Genomic DNA, 18,046 nt, shown 5'->3' on the forward strand with positions numbered 1-18,046 from the left:
CTGCATGTCTCACAGGCTGTTGACAAGACCAAGGGCAGGAATGGGTAAACGCATTTATAAACCTGAAAGAAGGATGAGGAAGCAGCTGAGAGAGCTGTGCAGACCCCGGGCTCCACCCAGTCTCTCCCTCTCCCTCCGTGATCCCGCGCTGGGACAGCTGCAGGGCAGGAGAGCACAGAGGCTCAGGACAGTGGGTGCCACGGTCACAGAGCTGGGATGTGACCCGGTCTCGGGGTTTTGTTTTATGGCCGGGGAGGAAGGCTGTGTTGATTACTTCAGGTGGACTGACAGCTAAGATCTAAGTGTAGCAAGAATTGTTTTTGTTTTAAAAATCACACAATTACAGTTAGTCCCTTACATACAAAGGAGTTCTGTTCTGAGAATGCATTCATTAAGTCAATTTGTCCCTAAGTCCAAGCACGACGAGACAGAAGCCCCAGCACACAATGTCTATTCCCTCTTCGCCCTCCTGCTAGCCACCCCAGAAGGACGGGAAAAAGACCTGTCAGTGCCAGATGACCCACTTTCTAGCTCTGAGCCCCCCCCCCCCCACCTCCCCCAATCATCCCGCCTGGCTCTGAGCCTCAGTTTATCTCATTAAAGGGTGGCCTCTAAGGTCACCTCCGGAGATGTCAAGCCTTTCCATCCCGGGCCCGCACCCCAGGTGCTGCCCGCAGCTGTCGTTCCCCCCTCCCCACTCTGAGTCCACGGTTGAGTCCAAGGGGGGCCGGGTCCCCGGCGCCGGGAGGCCCCTGCGACCCGCTCCCAGCCGCCAGGGGCCTTGGAGCCCGGTCGCCGCCTCGGCCAGCCTGGGTGGAAGTTTCTCTCCGAGTTAAATTTCCCCCGCCTTTTTGATGTCACATCCTGTCCCGGCCTGCCTCCCCGCCGCCGCCGCCGCCCTCCCCACTCCCGCGCGTGAGCGTGGCGCGCGGGGCCTCTGCGCCACCCCGCCCCGCCCCCTCCCCGCAAACTTTTGGCAGCGGGGCCGCCCAGCCGCGCGCGCGAGCTGTGCGGGCGCGGGACCGCGGGGAGGAGGGGCCGAGGAGGGGCCGCGGGGCGGCCCGCCCAGCCCCGCGCCCGCCGAGCCGCTCGACGCGCTCGCGATGCAGAGCCCAGGCTCCGCGCAGCAGACCTGCTCCGGGTGCTGAAGGCGCGGGGACACGGCCGGCCGCCGCCGCGGAGCCAGCACAGCCGGGAGCGCGTCCGCGTCCACGCAGCCGCCGGCCGCCGAGCACCCAGGGCTCCCGCACCCGGGACGTTGGAGGCGGCCGCGAGACATGCACCCGGCCCGGAAGCTCCTCAGCCTCCTCTTCCTCATCCTGATGGCCACTGAACTCACTCAAGTACGTGCAGCCAACGCCATTTTCCTCCCCTGCGTGCCAGGCGCCCGCCCGGCCCGGGGAGCCCGGCAAAGTCGGGGAGCAGCGCCGCGCAGCCCGGCCCCGCCTGCCCGCGCGCCCCGCCGCGGGCCTGGGGAGGGGGCCAGGGGGCCGGCCGCGCCTGGGGCGGAGGAAGGAGCGCAGGCTGAGCCGGGACTCCGCCGTGTCCCCCAGGACCCCCAGCCCCGAAGTCTCCCTCCTGGGTCCCTGGCTGCCGGCTCCCTGCTGAGAAGTTCAGAGGGCAGCATGAGGGGGCCATTTGGCCGCTTTTGTGGTCTGGGAGGAAGACAGGGCAGGATGTCCAAGCCCCTGGCCTTTCCAGAGGTGGATCTGACCTAACTCCCACCCCCTCATCCCTCTCCTGGAGCATCCTGCATCCCTGCCTTTGGCTGTAATGCTGCCCTTGGGGCTCCCCGAGCCGGCGGTGGGAATGATGCCTTGGAGACCAGACCCGGGAGGGCAGGCGGTGTGTCTGGGGCTGGGTACATTGTGGGCTCTGTGTGGAGGGTTGGGGGTAGGGTGGGTTGTGGCCACATGCGCGGCATGAAGTGTGAGTGGCAAGCGTGTGTGGGGACCGCGGAGCATTTTAAGTGGGCTCGTCAGCCCTGAACAATGTATCAATAGAAAGCCTGTCTCCGGCTGGTGTTCTCCATTTTAAAAATGTATTTCAGAGCTGGCAGTTCTGGGAGTCTCCTCCCAGGGCTGTCTGGGAGCGCCGGGCTGGGGCTGTTGCTTTGGCACCAGGGTGCTGAGAAGAGCCTGCCAGCTTTGGGAGCCAGGCTGCTCAGAGTGACATTAAAACGCCCTTTGGTTTGTGCCACTGTGCCACCGTCCGAGCTGGGGGATGCTGGTCCTTTGGAGCTGCAAGCCCAGGAGGTGGATGGGCTGCCAGCACCTTGGCCCCAAGAGCCATCTGCCCCGACCCTCCCTCCCTCCCTCCCTCCCTCCCTCCCTCCGTGCCTCCCTCCCTCTCAGAATAAAAAAGGAAACAAAGAGAGAAGATAGAGCAAGAGGTGGCTCACAGGAGAGAAGGCTCTGGAATAAGCTTCCCTTGTTTTGCCTTGAAGCCCTTGCCGGCTCCCTGGCTCTGCCGGGAAGTGCAGCCCCAGCCCAGCATCTGGAGGGTCTGTCGTCCCACCTACCCTCAGAGACCCTGCAGGAGCCACGCAGACAGTCAGCCAGGCCCTGCAGAGAGGTTCTGCAGGGGCTCCGGGAGAGAAGTTTCCTTGGCTGTGGGGAGGGCCTGGCCGAGAGCCGGCCTCGTGCCCCGTGAACGGACACCGTGTGTATACACGTGCATACACACTCGCACCCCACAGACACGGGCACACGTGGCAGAAAGGAGCCAGGCAGCATGCGGCTTCTTTAGACACCTCAGAAAGAGATGGCTTGTCTGGGTGGCCCTGGAAGTGTCTGCCTCGGGCCCTCCAGCCCTGCTGGCCTCCTCACCTCCAGGCTCTCCGAGCCTCTGTTCCCCGCCTTCCTCCTGAGGTTCGTGTCTTAGCCTTTTTAAAGGTCCCCTGTTCTTGGAAGAAACTTTTGGTTCAGCTTCCATCGGAAGCCTTGTCTCAGTGGTGAGAGCCGTCGCCCGTCCACGCTGATGGTGCCGGCCGTCTGAGTGTGGCCAGCCCCTGTCCACACACCTGCAGCCACACCATCCCCTTCAGGACCCTGGTCAGCTCCCCGAGCCCATGGTCCTCCGCAGCCAGGAAGGGAAAAGAGGCTCTTTTCTTTGGAAGGTTCCTCTTTCTGAAGCTGAGCTATGGGCTATCTCAGGGGACCATCTACCTCAACGCAGCTGGGAGGTAGGGCCCTCCCCTCCCCCGGCCTGCATGTGAGGCTATGCTTTCCACATCTTCCCTTGGAAGCCCAATAGCCCTAATCGTGGTGGCATTTTGGAGAAGAGGCTCACGTGGCAAAAATCTCTCAACAAGTTCCCGTCTGTGAAGGGGTCAGAGAGTAGCCGGCTTGGCCACCAGCTCCAGAGATCCCAGCGACCCTGGTCCCGCCCGGGTGGCTTCTTTGAGGTCAGGCCAGGTGCCTCTTTATCAGTGACCTCTAAGGCGGGGGCTAAGATTGGCAGTGGGAGTGGGTGCAGGGCTGGGCTGCTCTGAATCTCAGAGCTACTTGGGGGACAGCCCTGCCCAAGATCCTTGCCTTCTTGATCCCAAAGTGATTCGACCCTAGGCATCCACACTGCGTGGCATCAGGAGCAATGCTACCGACACGCGTGAGGAGTGACATGCCTCTGGGCTGCGGGAAAAGGAGAGCAGAGCAGTGGTGACGGAGCTGTGTCCGTCTCCCCTCCACCCTTGCCCTCTCCCACAGCCGCACCCTCCGTCTCGGGCCCTTCCAGGGGACGTGTCGCGAGGTTCCAGGGCCACTGCGTTTATACATTAGGACCCGACCAAATGGGAACAAGTCAGAGCCGTATGGGTTTTACCTGCACTTCACGAGCTCTGCTTGAAGGATTCAGGCAGACGGGCAGGGAGGGGGGGCGTGCACAGCACATGGCCGGCCATCTGTTCTCCCAACAACACACTTACGATGAGCCGCTCAATCAGAGCCAGCTAGTGATGGATAACCTACTACGCGCGAGGCTTGTGGGCCCAGATGAACTCTGTCCCCAGACGGAGAGATGCTTGACTGGCTCTAGTTCTGTGATTTTCAATAAAAGGCTGGCATTTCAAGCTCCTTGAGAAACACCCTCGGAGCTTCCCCACAAGATGCAGGAGAGGAGTTGATCGCTCCGTCTTGGGGGAGGTGGGGCAGTGCTGCGGCTGCCCGAGCCCCACCCACCCTGGCCCAGCTCGCCTTCCCTTGAGAGAAGCACATCATCCCCTGTGTGTGATGGCATGAAAGGGGAGGGCAGCTGTGTGACAATGACCTTGGACCCGGCTGCCCTTCCCCTTCCCCATCCCACCAGCCCAGTCTGGTGACCTTGAGAAAGGCTCTGAGCTTCAGCCTGAACGTCTACCGTTTTAAAACGGAGGGAGACGAAGCTAGGTGATGCTTGAAGTTGTCGGCCCCCCAAAAAACCCCCCCTCTGGCTCTGTCCTCCTTTCCTGCCACACGCAGCTCTCAGATGCCAGCTGGTCGGGCTTGACTCAGTCACACCTGGGCTGGCAATGCTGAGCCCAAGCTTGGGAGTCTGGCATCCAGGCCCTCGTGCTTAGTGGGGAGACCTGAGGCTCTGCAACATCTATTTGTTTGAGGCATGAGGGCTCTGGGATCCAGCTGGAGGGAGCTGAGGACCAAGGGGTGCCATGTGTGCAGGGTCCAAGCTTGCACCTGGGTGAGCCGGCAAGGAAGCTGGGAAAGAACAGGTGGGCAGAGTGGGGGCTGCACACAGAGGCCGCGGCATGAAGAAGGGCCCAGAACCTCGGCTCTCGTGTCTGGAGTCCAGCAGAGGAGGGCTGAGGGATTTGTGTCACCGCGGGAGTGATGCACACCCCTTCTCATCAGTCCCCAGGCCAGGCATGACCTTTCTTAATGACATGACGACCGCTTGGGGTGGGTGGCGGCTCCAGCTGTGAATGAACACAGGGCACCCTCCCATGCCACCCGGTACCGGGGCTGTCGTGTGCCCTCAGGCATTACAGAGCGACTGTTGTAGGCTGGTCCTGAGCTTGGTTACCCGTGTGCAGGTCTCCGCACCTGAGAAGAGGTGTGAGTGGACTGCGGGGGTAAGAGGTGGGGAGGTGATGGGTACTGTGTCCAGACAGGCAGGTGTCACAGAGGGGCTGGCGTGAAGTTAACCCCTTAGCATCCCACCTCTTCAAGTCTGTTCTCTCCTCCTTAGATTCAGCCAGAGTGGAAGACCCCCAACCCATTGCCCTGAACAAACTGAACAAGAATGAGACTGTCCATGCAGACGGAAGCATGAATTCTGTCACCTGCTTGAATCAAAACTTGAACCCAATGACCCCAATGATGTCGAGTCCACCTGCCCCAGCCCCTCATCTGCCCCAGCTCTCAGTCCACATGTGCCCTGGCTGCTGGAGTGTTCATGGTCCAGGGTGTTCGGGGGTTCAGGACAATTGGGGTCTTTTCCTAAGCCAGCGGGCTCAGAAAACGTGGGATTGATTCTGTCTTTGCACTGAGGTCGGTCACTGCCTCGGGGGCTGGCCGGAGGGTCTCCAGACACACAAACGGCCCCACACGAGAGAGGTGCTCCCGTTTTTGGGCGAGAAGGCTCTGTGGCACGGGGGTGGGGGCCAGGAGCTGTACATCCTCAGCACAGGCAGCTGCTTCACCGCCAGAAGCAATTTGCTCCCCGCCCCACTGCCTTCAGCCTCCCCAGTAAAAAGAAAGGTAATTTTCTGCCTCAGGTTGTACTCATTACCAAAGTTATCAGGCCCTGTAATCAGTATTAACATCCCCGTGTAAAGTGATACGAAACTAATTACTGGCTAAACTGAATGAGACGCACGGCAGCTGTGAGCGGGGCTGCCCGGGCACAGGAGCCAGTTTGTGGCTCTGAGAGGTGCCCTGTAGATGTTCTCTGCCTCCGGAGGCAGCAGCCGTGAGGTCATCCCCACGGTGCCTCAGGTTGGGGGGAGAAAATGGAGCAGGAAAATGCACGTCTCTTCATTTCTTCAGATTATTACACTTCAGAAACGGGCCAGGAGCTTAAAGCACTAGGGAGAAAACCAGTTATGAGGGTTAATATTTCTCAAGTGTCATCGACTGTCAAACTCCGCTCCCCTCCCCAGGAGCTTAATCTGGGTCGAGTAGAAGCCGCCCCAGCGACCCTGTGTTATGGTCCTTGGTCTCGAAATGAGGACACCGAGGCTCGGGGGACGGCAGGTGGTCAGTAACCTGCCCAGTGGCCCAGCAAGTAGGTGACGGACCCCAGATGCAGCCCCGGGTCTGTCTGACACCCGAGTTCATGTTCTTGTTAAGATGGAGATGGAAGAATAAAAAGTAGAGAAATGGTTCAACACCACTGAGAACCAGTAAGAAAGGGGGCGTCTGGCGCTGTCACGGCAGCCCGTGTTTGAGAGCTGTGTCTCTAAGTGTATGGCCCAGTGCTCGGGCTGCTGTGAACTCGGAGCTTGGCTTTTTGAAGGGGAAGAGCCTGGGGGTGTCCGACCCCTCAGAGGTGGTCTGCTTCCTGCCACTGAGGCTGGGTGAGCTGGACAAGCCGCTTCACCCCAGGAGCTGGAGGGCGCCTTCGAGGGCACACTGGGTCCCTCCTCTCAGTGCCCTCCAGCCTAAAGGTGGGGTGGTTCATGTAGGGATCCCCGCATCCCTCGAATCTCCCAGCATCTGCTTGGCAACTGAGATCCAGGAAGAAAAAGGACACGGACCTTCTTAGCGGATGTAGCATCTAAGTCTCCCAGCCGCCCCACGCGCCTTCGGTCCTGGTTACACCGTTTGTTACATTTGGCGTAATTTATAATTATGGGGGAGGACAGCACAGCTACAGTGAAGAGGGCTCCTCCTTGCTAATGGTGTCGCTTTCTTCTGTACCCAGATTCAGTCCCATGACAAACACGTAGGTGACAGTGGGCGACGGGGGCTTCCTCACTCTCGAGCAGTGTTTAGAAGATGTGGTCTTCCCCAACTCCTAGCCCTGGTCTCGGCAGTGGGGGCTTGGCCTGGGTGTTCCTGACATAGGGTTCAATGACATTTCAAATCAGACAGTCAATAAGAGGGTGGGCGACGAGGAAGAGTCTGGGTTGAGGAGTGCAGGGGAGAGAAGGGAGGGAAGATGCTGAACCCCAGGCTTTGCCGCATCAGAAGCTCTCGCCTTGGAGACGCTCACCTAGGGCAGCGCGGTTCCATGCGGTCGTGTAGTGAGCACACAGGACACCCTCTGGAGCTTAACCCTCCCAGCCTAAAAGTCCCCAGGTGCACGTGGCTCTCACGGGTGGCACTGGAAAGAAAGTCACTCCCACTTGCTTCAAGTGATGCTTTGGGGGTCTGAGGGTCAAAGAAAGAATAGAGGTATATTCATAAATATTATAAATAACTCGTCACCCAAGGGTGCTGGTTGTAAATCTGACAGCGTAGCAGGACTCGAAGAAAAGTACTCTCAGGATGGTAAACACTCCTGCTCTCAGGTGGGTGGGCGCCTGTGCCCCGCCCCCACCCGCGCAGCCCCTGAATCTTGTCCTGTTGACTCTGCACAGGTGGAATCAGTGGTGCGTGGCCCCTGGGGAGAGGGCCTTGGTCGAGTCGCCCTACAAGCAACTCGGGATTGCTGCGGAGTCAGCACCAGCCATTGGCAGGGGGGCCGAGGTTTCTGAGGCCGTGTCTGGGCTCCACAGGCAGAGGGTCCTCGTTGGTCTGAGATGCTGCTGATGTGTTGAGAGCGGTGTGTGTGCTCCTGTAGAGGCCACGTAGAAGCCCCTGGAATCGAGCAGCACCCAGTCCTCCGCTCTGAGCGAGTGTTACACTCTGGGGTGTTTCCTGCCTTCCCAGCTGGACCCCAGAGCTGACTCTCAGATGCATTTACGGCAACACCACCTTCTAATTCGTGTCAGCATCGGTTCCTTATTCAGTAGAAACCAGACGGTCCTCCATGAGTTACGGCGAGCTCCCTCACCTGGAAAGCAGGGAACGTAAACCCGCCTGGGGCCCCCGGAGCCAGGCGCTCAGCCCAGAGCACCAGGTGCCCGCTGAACTCTCCTGTCCTGCTCTTCAGCGTGCCTTTCCCAGAGCTGGACCCCATTTCTGTTGGGGCTGTGGCCTCCCTCCCACTGACTGCACCTGACAGTCTGAGGCAAGGTTTATGAAAGGAGCATGGAACTTTCTGGAGCTGAGCAGAGGGTGTGGAAGGAGGCCAGGGTGGGCCTCGGGCAGCCAGCTCTCTGGCTGGACAAAGCGCCAGGACGGAGGGCAGCTGTGGCCGCCTCTCAGGGACGGCTGTCTGTCGGCAGAGCGCTCTCCCTCGGGGAGGTGGCGCCCTGTCTTGGGGGTCTGAAGGGTCATATGTCCTGACAGCAGAGAGGGAGCTTGAGCCGGAGTGAGGAGTAGAGGAAGGACGGCCCACGGCGGTCTCCCATGGCTGCTGTGAGAGAAGGTTCCGGATACCAGTGGGATCCTCCCAAGGTGTCCGGCGGAGACCAGGTCCTTCCTCGGCTCCAAGGCTATTCTTCCTCCAGCAGGAAAGTAAAAGGAAGGGCCCATGCAGGGCAGAGGGAGCGGAGTCGCTCCGTGGCCCCCCCTTTGTCTCCTCCCTCCCTTTCTTTCTGGTCTCTTTCCTCCCACTTCTCTCTCCCCTCCTTCTCCTTGCCTCCCCCCTCCCCAGCTATATGCAAACAGCTTGAGGGAAATATGCATATTCTTAAACAGCAAAAGGGCATCCAAACTCTGTCCTTTGCGGATGTCTCTCTGCCAAGGAGCATGGGGGACTGGCCCCGGCCCCAGCAGGCCCCTCCCCCGCCCCCGCCCCGCCCCGCCCCGTGGACCTCAGTTTTCTGTCCCTGGAATGGAGACGATCAGATGTGCTTGCCACTCGCCCAGCGGCTGTGGTGGGGCTTTGTTTGTAGCGCTGCAGCCCAGCTAGCCAAGCCGTCCCTCATGAGAAGGACAGGGCTGTAGGCAGGAGGATGCTTTCACGCTTACGTAACGTCAGTCCTCATTTGCAGGGCTGTGAAGCCCAGGGCTGTGGAGGTTGGCGTCCTTGTTTGCATGTGTGCTGGTGAATTTGCACAGACCCCACCAAGGTCAAGGCTGGAATGGGCTGGCGTGAGGACAGAACCCTGGCCGGTGTAGGGCAGCTCGACAGATGACCCAGCCCCCAGGCCCTGCAGGAATGGAGGAGGCAAGGGGAGGGGAGAGCTTACAGCCCTCCCTCGGGCGTAGCTGACCAAAGCCCAGGAGCGCTCAGGCCGCAGTGTCTGGGCCACCGTGGCCCGTGGAATTGTGCAGCTGGCGGCGCCTGTGGCCATGCAGATCCTGCTACTCCTGCACCTCAAGAGATTTCACCGTTTGAATGTTTGTGTCCCCTCCAAATTGCACATGCTGAAATCTTACCCCCCAAAGAGGATGGCACGAGGAGAAGGGGCTTTCGGGAGGTGCTCTGCCCTCCTGAATGGGATCAGTCCCTCTTAGCGAGGCTCCAGAGAGACCCTCGTCCCTCCTACCACGTGAGGACACAGCCAGGAGGGCCCTCACCAGAACGTGACCAGGCCGGCGCCTTGGTCTCGGGTGTCCGGTTCCAGAACTGTGAGTGATAAATGTCCACTGTTCAGTTGGTGGTCTCAGACAGCCCGAAACACCATGGCATCTGCAGGGCAGAGGTGGACCATGTCTTTGAGCTTGGCCCTGGGAAAGCAGACTCACCATGTGACCTTGGACAGGTCTTGTCATCTTTCTAAGCCCCAAATGCCTCCTCTGTAAAGCCGAGCCGGCATTGGCACTCCCCCAGGGAGGCTGTAAGGGTTACGTGAGTCACACACTCAGTTTGAGGGTGTCTGGGGCGCGGTACCTGCTCAATCAGTATGATGGTGGTTGTTCAGTGTTGCAAATATAAGTGAGCCCCAGCTTCAAGGGAAACTGTGTGGAAACCGGGATTTAAATTCCTTCCACAGAACACTTGGTGTTGGCCGATGCCATGAACCCTTTAATCCAAATGCCTTCATCCTTCGACAAGCCACAGTTTGCTTTTGGAAATACTGCGTAGCTTCTAAATCAAATTACACTTGCTTGAGGCTTCTCGGATGACTCTTTCAAATGCATTAAAAGCATTCCTCTTTCCTACCGAATCACAGATTCCAGACACTGGTGAGGACTTTAGTCTGGGATGAGATGAGTTGGAAGTGACTTACCTTGAACCTCCCAGTGGTTAGAGCAGCACAGATGTAGGTGACAGAAGCACAGGTGCAGGTCCAAGCAGCAGGGGTGCACGTCAGAACAATAGGGGTGCAGGATCCCAGCTGGGTGGGGAGCAGGCTGTATCCACCGCACACCCGATTCCGGTCCACACACTCCATCTGGGAGGGAGGGGCGAGAAGAGTGCGTCTATTCAGTTCTCTGTAGAGAACTGACAGGTAATGAGATGATGGCTAGGATTTAAAGGCATCCGAGTGGGTGAGTCAGCTTTTCCTCCCATCCCTCCCAATGCTTTGCCCTCTTGGGGTCAGCTTACTTCCCAGGGAGCTGTAGGAATTCCAAGGTGCAGCCCACATTTGGCAAGCCCGGTGTGAGTAACCCAAAGCTTTTGAAAAGACTGCTTCTCAGCCATGCTTTAGGGGATGGCATAAACCCTTTCAAGCTCCCCATCAGGACTGCAAGCTCAGGAGAAATATGATAAGGGGGTTTCATATTTCCAGGCTGGCCCTAATTTCCTGTCCCCTGGAGCATCTGGGAGAGTCCTGGGCTGGGGCAGCTGAAGGTAGCCCCTCAACCCTTGGGTGGTCTAGTCTCCAGCAGGTCTTTGGAGCAGAACTTGGCTTCATCAGCACAAATGACCTGGATTTCATTTCGTCCGCTGAGCAGCCCAGCCAGGTTGGCACTCTTCTAATTGAGAGTACCAATTGTAAATCCCATGGGACATTACTGCCATGAAATCAGATCAGAAGTTCTTCAAGATCAGGAGAGATTTTTTTTTTTTTAATTGTCTGTATCTGCTCACGTGGAGCTCACCTTTCTAGAACATAGTGCGGGGTGTTGGGAGCTGTTTTCACATCCAGCAATACCTCTTCCGCGTTTGTGTGTCTGTATCGACAGCATCCTCATGGGCGGTCTTCAGCCAAAAGCAGCTCTTAGGAGAGGTGGCGGAGGTGTGTGGGGGCATCGAATCCCAGCCCTGTCACAGGCTCACGCACTGGTCACTCAGCTCAGGGTCCCCTCCGAGCACCTTTGTTTTTCTGAAAAGCAGGGATGATGAGGATGGGCACCTCTCCTGGCTGCCATGTCTGCTCCTGCACTGATTCACTGAAGCCTCACACACCCTGCTGTTAGTAAACCCCTCTTACGGATGGGGAAACCGAGACACAGAAGGGCTAATTACCTTGACCAGGATCTCAGTCAGTAAGGGGCAGAACCGGCGCTCAAACCCAGGCTGTCTGGCCCCAGAGTCTGCACATGGAGTGACCACCCTGAGATGCCTCTCCTGTCGCTGCGTGTGCTTGGTTGGTTGTAGCGCAGTTTGCGTTCACGCACGGTGCCCGGAATCTGCATTGGTGCTGCTTCTGTCCCGGGGTTTACGGCAAGGCAGTACCTCGTGTCGTGGTTTTCATCTGGCGTCTGCAGCACACTGCACCCCACGTCTTGCACATAGTAGGTGATCAGTAAATATCTTCAGCTCTGAGATGGATGGTGTGAGGCTTTGGAGACTGGATGGGGTTGAATTTGAAGTTGCTCTAACAAAATAAGTGGTCCGTGTCTTTCTGCAGTGGGAAGCTGGTGTGAGTGATTTGGGTTGGCACGGCTTGCGGCCCTCAATCTGTGTTAAACGTTCACTGAAGGAGAAAGGAGGCAGAGTGTGGGGACTGCTGCCCCCCATGTCCGGCGGGCGGGACTCGAGCCGAGGGGACACGCAGAGCCTGCCGTACCCACGGGTGCTGGGAGATGGCGCCCTTCCCCAACTGTTGAAATTGGCTGCTTCCAACCCGGAGGCCGCCACAGACCTGAGCGTTAACCAGGAAAACAAACCAGAGGCGCCTTGTCAGCTTAGGGGTCTCACACCCGTGCTCAGGCCAGGACCATCCTGGCTGTTACTGAGTCCCCTCCACACAGGGGGACGGAGCAGAGAGTGGAGCCCTGGAAGGTGGGGTCCATCTTAGGTGGATGCCGGGAAAGCCAGCTCCTTCCTCCAGACTCTGCCCTTCAACGCCCACCCAGGAAGGGAGATTAATTTTCACCTGGCAGAGAAGAGTGCAGTGAGTGATGTGGGGGTTCTCACCTTCCCAAACGGCTGGGAAGGCTTAATGGGAGGCCAGGAGGAAGCGCCATTCACCTCCCGTGAGACACCTCCTGCAAATTCTAAAGCCCTAGTAAGATGTTTGACCCAGTCAGGCCGGCGCTTCCAAGGAGACTTACACGTGTCCTGGTGCTGATGCTGCTGAGGGCTGGGGACTTGTGCCAGCCTGCCCTGCCCCTCTGCCTAGGCACCAGGACACCCCCACCCCCCACCTCGCGGGGGAGAGCCAGTGAGGGCACCCACCCCTTCCTCCCAGTCACAGACCCCAGGTCCCTGACCAGGGCCCCACCTGCACCACACTCATCATGGGTGGGGCTGCTTTAGCAACCCTGCAGGGAGCCCTGAGCCCCAAACGCATACCCGGCTCCTGCACCCCTGCTGCCCGCCCACACCCCTCCCTCCCAGACCCTGGAGCCCACACTGGGCAGTGCCCCAGCTGCCAGCAAAGGCCTGAGGGCTCCGGGCCTCCCGGGGCTCCCAGAAGGGCCCATCCGCTTTCCCCACCCCCCTCCCCCAGCACCGGGACTGGAGACCCCCACCACGGGCTGCTTTCGGAGCCGGCCGAGAGTTCACCCTCTCTGCTGGGTTTCAAGGGGCTGCCGGGCTGGAGGAAGCAGGTCCCCAGCAGCGGGGCGGAGCGAGACCTAGGCCGGGGCGTGGGTCTCAGAGAGGTGCCCGGGCCTCGCTGGCCGGCGGCCTGGAGGGTGGACGGGCGGCGGCCAGCCCCGGGCGCTACAGCCGCCGCCCTCTGCGTGGGAGGATTTTGATGACTTGGGGGGCGGTGGTCTGTCTTTCCTCCCGGGCCACCCCCTCCCTACGCCTCGGCCACGGGGCTCTGCAGACCTCGCTGCCAGCAGCCAGGGGGCGGCGGGGAGCCGGAGTGGAGAGGAAAAATCCACCCATTTCCTGGGCAGATTGCGTCGCCGCCGCCCGGCCGTGTCCCCGCCTCCCGGCCGCGGCCCCCGCGCGCAGCCCGCGCGGCGCTCAGAGCGCGAGCCGGAGCCGGAGCCGGCGGCCCTTCCCGGCGGCGGCGGCGGGCGGGCGCGCGGCAGCGGACCGTGGGCAGCGGCGGGGCGGCCCCTCTCCCGGGCGCCCGGGGCGGCGCGGCCATGGCCGGGACGCGCGGGTCCGTGGCGGCGGCGACGGCGGCGGGCGGGCGGCGGGCCGAGGGGGCGCGGGGACACGGCCGGGCGCCCCTGCCCGCCGCGGTGCCCGCCGCCTGAAGGCTGCCCGGGGCGCGGAGCCGGCGCCGGCGCGGCGCGGGCGCAGGAGGCATTCCAGGCGCGATGTCGGTGCCGCTGCTGAAGATCGGGCTTGTACTGAGCAGCATGGCCATGATCACCAACTGGCTGTCCCAGACGCTGCCCTCGCTGGTGGGCCTCAACACCACCAGGCTCTCGGCGGCCAGCGGCGGGACGCTCGACCGCAGCACCGGCGTAAGTGCGCGCGCCGCCCGCCCGGCGGGGCCCGCTGCCCGCCCCCTCCCGGTCCCCAGCCCCGGCGGGCGGCGCGCGGGGCGCGGGGCACGGGGACGCGGCGGCCCAGGCGGCTCCCGCGCGCTGCGGTGCAGACCCTGCCCCCCACGCCCCCCGCCGCGGCCACTCCGCCGGCCGCGGTCCCCGCTGTGTGGCGCTCCCTGCTACGCCCGGTGCCCTCGCGGGGCCGGGGGAGCCTGCCCGGGGACTCAGGCTTGGAAGTCCTCATTCAACTAAGAAGTCCTGTGCTGATGAGGTTAGGAAACTGAGGCAGGGTCCCGGAGACGTGTCCAAGGTCACTCAGCAAGTAAGGGGTGGAGACGCCGTGGACCCTGGTCCGGCTGGCTCCAGCCTGGGCTCGGGGCGGAGCCCGCCCCACTTTGCAAAAGCCGGACTGGACCGGCCGGAGTGGGGCTCCGGCGGGCGGGCTCGGGAGCGCTTGCACTCCAAGTCCCAAGGCTCCTTCCTCTCCCCGTCCCCATGCGGAGGCCCGCGGGGTCCCCGCCGGCCGCGGAGGGTGCAGAGGGGCCAGGCGGGGCGGGGAGCCACAGCTGCGGAGCTCGCCCCTCGCCCTCCGCGCCCCCTCCCACCCTGCCTCCCTGAACGCTTCCCCTCCGCTCTCGATTCCCTTTGGAGGGGGTGCGGCCAGGGCTGCCTCTGGGCTGGGCTGATGTAGGTGGCGGCGGGAGCGGAGACTGAGCCGGAAGCCCCCGGGGCGGCCACCGGCGGGCGGAGGAAAGGGCGCGCCCCAGGCCCACTCCCTCTAAGCGGAAAGGAGAGGTGAAGGACACGCGGCTCCTCTCCCGCTCCCTTTTGGCTGTCAAGGGCGCCGTGCCCTGGGAGGAGGTCTCCCGGTGACCCCTTCTAAGACCGTCATGGGTTCACCTCACCTCCGCTTTCAAGAATTGCATGCACCGTTTTCTTCCTAATGACTTTGTTCCTGCCTCTGGGTCCTGAGCTCCTGGGGTTGGAAGTGAATGAAATGAAATGTGTCTACTGTGGATTCCCTCCACCCGACTTCTCCTCCCCATCCCCACGCTAAAAATAGCAGGGAGGTGACCTGAGGCCACCGGGCAGGCTGCAGGGGGTGTTTTCGGACACTAGTGTCTGTCTGCCCAGGTACCTGGCGGGTGGGATCACCTGGCCTGGGCTGCAAGGTGACACCAGCCATGTCACCACGTCAGCAGGCATGTGCAGCTTTGGTTCCGTGACAGTCCTTGAGCACACCTTGGGACTGAGGTTGGGTGTGACCCCTGCACAACATGTCACCAGCAACTTGGTGACATCTGCCAAGTGGCTCGTGGGTGGCAGCCTGTGCGGAGTTGAAGCCCAGTGTCTTCTCGGGCAGCCTCATCTGGCTGCCAGCGGGAACACTGCCGGGGCTTGGGGTCGTGGCAGCTCTGGGCTAATAGGCTGCTGGATCCCGGCTGTTACCGCGGGTGCCGCCTCTCCAGCATCAGGGAGCGAGCGGAGCGAGGCTGCGCCAGCCTCCCCTGCTCGCCTTATGCCTTAGCCTTACGGGAGAAGGAGATCTTATTTCTCAATTACATGCTGCTGTGAGTCAACCCGCCACTGGCTTTCCTGCTTTGCTCCTCAAACAGCTTGCAGCCTCCGGTCACCCCTCCCTTCCACCTAACCTGTCAGTTGGGTCAGATGCCAAAATTACAAACATCCCCTAAATGCAAAGCCCCCCTTGCATTAAAAAAATGTTTAAAGAGTCGTACCTTTTTGACTCCCTTCCAGCCCTGGGGAGCCTGATGGGAGACTGTCTGTGTTCCTCCCCATGTGTACCTCCCCACGGTCAACACACGTCTTTGGACCACTTCTTTCTGCCCTTTCCCGGGGGCTGGACGTGGATGGCCATCCCTGGTGCACTGCTTTCTGGTCTCACTTTCTCTCTCTCCCTCTCCCTCACCCCATCTGCCCCCCTCCAGGTGCTGCCCACCAACCCTGAGGAGAGCTGGCAAGTGTACAGCTCTGCCCAGGACAGCGAGGGCAGGTGTATCTGCACGGTGGTCGCCCCCCAGCAGACCATGTGTTCACGGGATGCCCGCACGAAACAGCTGAGGCAGCTACTGGAGAAGGTAAGTCTCTGCAGGGTGTGCGCTTGTGTGTGTGCAAGTGCGTGTGTGCCTGTGCCGGCAGCTAGGCGTGGCTAGCCTGCAGGGTCCATCCCAGCTCCAGGGCCTCACGCTTCCCTGGCATGGCCCACTGGGAAAATTGGTGAATGAATGAAATGGACGAATGGAGGGAGGGAGGGATGGAGACGCCCCCAGGGCTGCCCAGGAGGAGGCAGCGAGATGCTCCAGTGGGAGCCACGTGGGCATAGCGAGGGGGCAGGCGGGGCTTCTCTCCCACAGGCCTTGTCTGGGCCACGCCCACAGCTTGTGGTCCACAAGGCTCAGAGCTGTGGCCCAGCGGCACCTGGGACAGCTCCCTTGGAGCCAGTAGCAGGGCCGCCGCGTGGGATCTCTTTCCTGCTTCTGAGTGGTTGGACCAAGCCACAGCCAGGCTGGCGTTCACGCCCGTGGATGCCTTCCCGGTGCAAAAGCAGGTTCAGTGATCACCTTTGTAACCCACCTGGGAGCAGCAGGTGCAGATTGAATCTGTTATTTCACTTGACCTTCACAAGAGCCAGGTGAAGGCGGTAAGATTTCCACCCCATTTCAAGAAGTGGAAATCTGGGTCCAAGGAGGTGGACTGACTGTTCCATGGTGAACAGCTGGTTAGCAGGAAGCCAGCTCTCAAACCAGGGCCCGGCCTCCCACCTGGCCTGGCATCCTCCACCCCCACGAAGTCTGGCGCTGCTAGAACCTTCTGCCCGGGAACCCTGGGGTCTCAGATAATCTGAGCGTGGGGCGTCCTGGGTGTTGGTTACTCAGGGGAGAAGGAGAAACGGGCAGCCCTTCTGCTGCCTTCACCACCCTCCCCAGGGAGGGAGCGTGTTTTACATCAGGACCCTTCACACCCTGAGGGAGGGGGCCACACCTCACACACCACACGCACATGCCCACGTACGCGCAGGCACACAGACACGACACACGTCACACGTGCATTCACCATGTGTCACTGCACACACAAATACACGCAGACCACGCACACAAATACGTGTGCACATAGTCACCACTCACACCCCACACGTACACACACCTCACACACCACACACACCTCACACACACACACGCTCACTGACACACACAGACACCACACACCCCAGGAGAGCCGTGACTTCCCCGTCGGCTGCAGAGCGCGGGGGGGGGCCTGCACTGGGGGGGGCACCAGGGAAGGCCTGGCAGCTGGGCGGAGTCCAGCTCATCCACAGACCCTCACACGCGTTCTGGTAAAGCAGGTCCCATTCCTGAAATCAGCAGGGAGAGCGGGGGAGGGACTCCTGGGGCTGCTCTGGCTCTGCCGCCTGGAGGGGGCCTGGGGAGGGACCCCTGCCCCCGGGGCAAGAGGAGGACGAGGAGAAGCCGCGGCCTGGCTCCCTTCCGGGGACCCGTGCGTTCTTTGGTCTTCCATCTTCAGCCACCCCAGTAAATCGCTTTCAAAGAATTAAAGAAAAATGCATGTAACAGGTTCCACAAACATTTATTAACACCAAACTAGACCAAAGCCTAATTGGGCTTTAATTATGCATCATTGTAGAGGCGGGCGGTGGAGCTCGGAGGGGCCTCGGGCGGCTGGGGTCAGCCCCTCAGGCCCTTGGGAGGCCACCGTGCTCAGCTGCAGAAGCTCTGTGCCCTGGGAGCACAGGCCTTGGAGGCCCCTGCCTGCCTCTGTGCCCCGCAGCGTTACCGCTTCAAAATTGAAAGCCAGTTTTACACCCTCGTGGGCACTGTGTTCTCGGGGCAGAGCCGTTGGCTGTGAAGGGGGCCTGGCTGCTGCGTGGGGGTGGGGGGTGTTGGGGGGCGTGGCTGTGCCTCCTGCGCTCCCTCCCAGCCTCTCCTCTCTCCTTCTCCCCGGGCACCGGGCATCGTCTGAGCATTTGTTCCGTCCGTGGGGCTGGGGTCCCAGTTGTGCCTGCGTCTCTAGCCTGGCGTCCCCGTCAAAACCCACCTGAGACGCTTCCAAAGGTGGAGCCTTGGGCCCCATGCCCGCAGGTGCTGATTTGAACTGGGCTGCAGTCTTGGGAGGAGCCTGGCACCAGTGTCTCGCGAGAACCCCCCCCCCACCCCACATTAGGGCTGAGGCCCTCCTCGGCAGAAGGCGGGCAGAGGCCTCAGGCTGTGTTCTCTTTGAAGAAGCTCGTGGCCCAGAATTTGAAAGTCGGTCCAGGCCCTGCATGGTGGCTGTCTGCTGTGTGACAGGAGTGA

At 61.1% G+C, this 18,046-nt stretch overlaps 1 protein-coding gene across 2 annotated transcripts in view; it reads left to right on the forward strand.

Annotated features, from left to right (window-relative positions):
* Positions 1–956: 956 nt before the first annotated feature.
* Positions 957–18,046, forward strand: part of OLFM1 (olfactomedin 1) — a 38,592-nt gene continuing 21,502 nt past the window's right edge. Inside the window, exons 1-2 of one of the 2 annotated variants that reach the window (XM_057725016.1) lie at positions 957–1,343; positions 15,665–15,814. In XM_057725016.1, the coding sequence (XP_057580999.1) occupies positions 1,278–1,343; positions 15,665–15,814 (216 nt within the window). In that variant the 5' untranslated portion in view covers positions 957–1,277. Of the gene's footprint in view, positions 1,344–13,442; positions 13,692–15,664; positions 15,815–18,046 lie in introns of those variants that run through there. The other variant, XM_057725015.1, reaches the window with a different exon arrangement.

Source organism: Hippopotamus amphibius, chromosome 2 (genome assembly GCF_030028045.1).
Source record: "Hippopotamus amphibius kiboko isolate mHipAmp2 chromosome 2, mHipAmp2.hap2, whole genome shotgun sequence".
Classification (NCBI taxonomy): domain Eukaryota; kingdom Metazoa; phylum Chordata; class Mammalia; order Artiodactyla; family Hippopotamidae; genus Hippopotamus; species Hippopotamus amphibius.